Here is a 5,812-nt window from a genome sequence, read left to right on the forward strand (position 1 = left end):
CTGACTCCCTGTAAAAAAGACTTATGTTCCGGACAAGACTTGAGGGCTAAGACAAAAAAGGCAAAAACTTTCAAGGATGAAGAAACTGATAAAAACTGGTAAAAACTGATGCCTTGTCAGTTATGTGTCAAGGGTTGATGAAAAGCTGTCATTTTTTAAGATTTGAGAGTTGAAATTACTAAGAATACCATTTCCCGCCTCACAAATGAAAGAAAGGATAAGGATAAGAATAAACGAAAAGAATTGACTTGTTAAACTGCTTTTAGGTGGTGATTATGAATATGAGTATGATGTCATGTGTGTCTTTCTGTAAAATCAATAATATCAATAATATACAAGGTGTTAATATTAATAATAAACATACTATTGGTCGAACTAGATGGTATTTAAAATATGAAGGAATGCTTTCCTTTTAAACTCTAGGTATGTAGGAATGGTTTTTAAATTTTCTGGTAAAGAATTCCATATTCTTGGAAAATAATGAAGTGGGGAGTTAAATATAAAATTCCTATTAGTTTGATCTATTGTGAAATCATACCTAAATCTAGTTTCGTAACCATGTATCGAGTTACGGGTGTTCCATGTGTTGTCAAATACTTTTGGTTGGAGATTGTTTTTATATTTATACATAAATAAAAGGACATCATAGTCCATTTGTTTTTTAATTGGTAATATTTCCAACTGTTTGAATAGAATCCTTGACGGAGTCCGACGTGGTTTTTTTAATATTATGCGACAACACTCTTTTTGAAGCTTTAATATAGGCTCAAGTAAAATGTTTGGAACAGCCGTAAATACTATTAAGCAGTAACCTATTATTGATTTTACATAGGACGAATAAAGCAGTTTAAGATGTCTTGAATCTAATAGATTTTTCATTTGTTTTAGCGAGAATACTATCCTTAGCAACCGTTTATGCATCATATTAAAATGAATCTTAAAGGACAACTTTTCATCCACTTGGACACCCAGGTGTCTTGCTGCACGTTCACTAGGCTCCTCCCTACTTAATGATATATGATCTAGCTTGCTGATTTTTTCTGGAAGGTTTTCTCCTTCATGATTTGTGTTAATATATACTGGGAACTGAGCGATAAGATTTCTTTCCTCTTCTGTAAAGTTTTGCTTTGGTGATTGAAATAAAACTACTTTGGTTTTTTTGCTGTTAATAATTAAACGATTGCTATTATACCAATCTGTGATCTGGGGAAGAGTAGTTTCAATCTTATTAAACAGTTCCTGTATATTATTTGCAGTTATCAACACAAAGGTGTCATCTGCAAATAAGCTCAGAAGTGCATCCCTAGTGGCAGAGTCTAGATCATTTACCATAAGGAGGAAGAGTAATACGCCAAGTGTCGAGCCCTGGAGAACACCTATAACAATATAAAGAATATCAGAAAATTCTCCCCCAAAAGCCACCTGTTGAGCCCTACCCTCAAAGTAACTCTCAAACCATCGCAAGACCACTCCACGGCAGCCATAATGCTCAAGTTTTTTCAACAGTATTGTACGATCAACTAAGTCAAAACATTTTTTTATATCTATTAATATCCCGGCGCACACTTTCTTTTCAGAAAGTGCGGCCGTGATACGATTGACAAGATCAAGAACATTATGTGCCGTGGAGATATTAGGTCTGAAACCAAACTGCCGTGGGGAAAAAAAAGATCTTTCATCCAGGAAGGTATATAGTGTCCTATACATAATCTTTTCTAAGGGTTTGCTGAACGTATTAATAATTGAAACCCCCCTCCATGCCTCTAAGCTACTTACTGGCCCTGATTTGTAGACAACGACATTTTTGCTTATTTTCATTTCTGAGGGAAAAATTCCCTTTGAAAAACTAAGATTATATATATGGGTAAGCGGCCTACAGATGTTGGCGGCGCATTGAACCAAAAGTTTGCATGATATATCATTCACATCCTTTGCAGTCTTAGGTATGCAACTCGTTATTGCATTAAATACCTGGAGTTCATCCAGGGGAGGAACGAATACACTATCGTTTATTGGGGGGGGTAAATAATCACGAAAATCCTTGGAAGTGTTGGGTATTTCAGGGGTGAGATTCTCACCTAATTTTGCAAAATGCTGATTAAAGGAATTTGCAATGTCTTTTTTGTTATGGATTTTTTTCCCATCAATTTCCAAATATTCTATCTCATTTTGAAATCTAGATTTACCCATCACTTCCCTCAAAACTTGCCATATTTGTCGTCCATTTTTACCCGCTTTTTCAAGTTCAGACTGATAGTGTAAACGTTTTTTTTCCCTACATGCTCTCTGGTAGTTATTGCGGTAGCGGCTATAGTTATCCCAATTTTCTTCTGTTGGTCTATTTAAGGCTTTTCTATACAACTTATCGCGGAAACGATTGCACAGCAGAAGATGTTGATTCATCCACGGCGACTGTGGCATAGTGCGACGATTATTGCGTATTTTTTCCTTTGGACAACAGCTGTTGTACAATGAAATAAACACAGAAAAGAATTTCGCATAGGCTAAATCAACATCTTCCGTGCCAAGAACTTCTTCCCAATCTTGTAATGATAGTTCATGATTTAAATTATCAATGTTTGCTTCCTCAAGGAATCTTTTTTCAAAATATTGTGGTCTTTTTGCAGGTTTGGGAATGATGTGGGAAAATGAACTACTAAGTACAAGATGGTCAGACAGATCTGTTACAACTACATTAGAATCTACAAAGTTGTCTAGAAAATCCTTACAAAAAATCGAATCAATAAGAGAAAATGAAAAATTTTGGATTCTGGTTGCTCTTAATGTTAGAGATAAATAGCCGCTACTTATCATGATATTGAGAAAACGAGAGGCAGGACCTAAAACGTCATAGGATGTGAACATATTAAGATTGAAGTCGCCCATAAAGAATGTTGGAAGATTACAATCATCAATAACGTCCAGAAAGTCAGCAAGAACATTAAAAAAAGTTTCAAGATCCTCTGGGTTTCTATGTGGGGGCCTATAAACATTTACAATTAGGGCTTTAAAGTTGCCAAATGAAATCTTAACACACATAGTCTCAAATATGTGTGGTATAAAAAAATTCTTGAATAAAATTTTTGTTTGATATTTGCTATCTACATATAACCCAACCCCCCCCCCCCTCCCTTCCGGTCGTGGGGCAGAGATAAAGTTATAATTATTTAATTTTATACTATCTGTGTTTGACCCCTCTGACAACCATACCTCCTGCAGGGATATAATCGACGGGCCCATCCCCTCTAACGAAGCCTTGTCAATTAAGTTCCTTAGCTGTTGGACTTTACTGTTTAAACTCTGGATATTTATAGAAAATATTTTAAATAATTGATTACTTGAAGACTTGAATTTATTAAAAAGAGAATCTATATCAATATAGTCACACTTTATGTTAAAGTCACTAGAGTACTCTCTAAATGTATCATCATAGAGAATACTACAGAGATCATAATTGATGTTCCCATTAAGCCCCTCAATATCATCTACCTGACTAGAACCCGTTGCTTGTGGATGCGTCTGGAGGCCAAGGACACGGGGGAGCAGCTTCAGCTTTGGTTCCAACTATGCAGGCAGCATCTCTTGGCATGTGTTCCACTAAAAAAAACATAAATAATAATCGTGATATGTCTCTACGAGTCTTTTTTCCCCCCCCCCCCCCCACCCCATTAGTTAGAGAAGATTTAGAGATTAATTAGAGAGAAAATTTAGAGAAAAAAGTTAAAGAAAAATTAAATATGATTAATGGCTAAAGATTAGAAGAGAAAAAGAATGCTCACGTAATAATTTACTTACTTAATCTTACTTAATCAGTCTTTTTTTATTAGTTTACGGCATTGACAGATTATTTAACAATAATATATGGAGAATTAACACAAAATTAACACAATAAGAATAATTGTATAAAAACGGCTAAGCGTATAATTGTGTTAGTTGTGTTACATGTAAAATTACATGTGAAATTTGTATAATATGTATACCAGTAGCATTACGACAATATTTTCAATGCTAATATTAGGAATCCTGGAGTCTTTGGTAGACTGTTTAGATTTTGGTGGCTGTAGACCTTGTCGAAACTGTGGTCGTTGTTGATGTTGTCGTACCTGTGGGAGCAGTAGCAGCTGTTGCTGTACCTGAGGCCGGTGCTGTCCTGGACTTGGATGGTGCTGGAACCTCGGCACCGCTGTCTGGGAGGGCAGGAAATTCGGCGGTGTCAGCGTTAGTAACGCCGATAGGATCCATGGTAGGTTGATCCTCATTGTCCCTCTCTATCTGGATACTGGGCAGCTTGTTGGCTTTCAGGTCCTGGAGTAGAGATTTAATCTCTGACTCGAAACCTTTAAAAAAGACATCTTTGTTAGACTGGCCGTTTTCTCGCATGAATTTAACGATTAGGTTGTCTGTCTCAATAATGTCCTTCAGTGGCGGCAGCGGGGTAATCAGGCCTATATGTGATCTGGCCATGCTGTTGAGTACTTTTACCCATTTCTGTGGCCCGTCTGCGGGCATAAAGGCCACGCTAGTGCCTGACAGCTTAGTTTTGGACGCAAGTCCGCAACTGTGCAAGTAAGTCATTAGGCTACGGTTTGTGTCTGCTAAATCGTGCGAACACTTGATGTATTTCTTACCGTCAAATGAGACTGCTGCGCTACTACACCACTGTGTCTTGTCCCTGGCACGTTGATCGATGGATTGGAGATGTTTCCGCTTGTTTATCATGAAACTGAAAAGTAGATGTCTTGAGTAAAAGCGAAAAATGTAATTTCTAGGTCCCTTCACCCTTTGGCTCAGTGGATGACTATATTCGATCGTATTTTCATAGTGTATGTCCTTCTCCGGATTCTGGGCCTGTAAAACAGGTTTGATAATTATATTAAACACTTCATGACTTGTCGGGGTTTTTTCCAGCCAGGGACATTGAACATTGTTTACCCGAATAGACCAGAGACGGTCACGTTGCTCTCTATGAGCTAGCTGGGACAGGACATAATCGTTTAACATTGTTTGACATTTTTCGCGGGCCGATGCGTTATCAATGTAATTGTGAAAATCCTTCGTTAAAGACACTATTCGAATGGCAATTTCTTGTTCAGTTGACAATGTTTCACCTTCAATAATCGATCGAATATCATTCATTTCATCACGGTGTTTTATGTTCAGAGCTTCTATGCTCTCTTTGAGGCCGCGCATTTCGCTCAAAAATGTTTTATTAAATTTGTCGCTGCTTACCTGTTGTAGCTTCTCAAATGCTTGCACTGACTGACTAACAGCTTGGCTTACTGCCGACTTGATGTCTTCTTGCAAAAAAGACCGCACCTGATGAAGGGCGTCCTGTGAAAGCAGACCCTTTGGAGGCGGCATTTTATTTTATATAGCAAGCGACAATATATAATATTAGATGTGTATTAGAGCGTGGTCAAGTAAAAACTGGACTAAAGAAATGCGCGGGTGAGTTAATCTCTGTTGATCAACCAATAGCCTAAAGATAATTGGTGCGTTGGACCAATGAGATTTCTTTCTTGTCGGTAGAAATTGTTTCAGCCAATGAGCGGGCTAGTTTGCCGGTGGCTCCTCCAATGAGGGGCCCGTACAAAAGTACGCCTTTCCGAGTGTGTGTGGCTGAGGGGTATGGTGATCAAAGGGAAGGGGGTACGAGTGTACGCCTTCCGAGTGTGTGTAGCTGAGGGGTGTGATGACTGAGGGATGGGGGTATCTTGGGGAAGTTAAAAAAAAGGGTAGAGTGTCTACTCTGTGCTAGGCATAGGTGTTGCTAGCTGAAGGTCTTAATATTTTTTCTCCAAAACTTAAATTT

General features: G+C 37.9%; 1 protein-coding gene across 1 annotated transcript; it reads right to left on the reverse strand.

Annotated features, from left to right (window-relative positions):
- Positions 1 to 3,890: 3,890 nt before the first annotated feature.
- On the reverse strand, positions 3,891 to 4,987 carry LOC145319651 (uncharacterized). The gene is made up of 2 exons (XM_080161920.1): positions 4,629 to 4,987; positions 3,891 to 4,337 (listed from the first exon to the last, which is right to left on the reverse strand). Exons 1-2 carry the CDS (start codon positions 4,717 to 4,719, stop codon positions 4,045 to 4,047), a joined length of 384 nt encoding a protein of 127 aa, XP_080018046.1. The 5' UTR covers positions 4,720 to 4,987; the 3' UTR covers positions 3,891 to 4,044.
- Between the last annotated feature and the right edge of the window lie 825 nt (positions 4,988 to 5,812).

This window comes from Acartia tonsa, chromosome 5, assembly GCF_053477335.1.
Source record: "Acartia tonsa isolate MP-2025a chromosome 5, ASM5347733v1, whole genome shotgun sequence".
NCBI lineage: Eukaryota > Metazoa > Arthropoda > Copepoda > Calanoida > Acartiidae > Acartia > Acartia tonsa.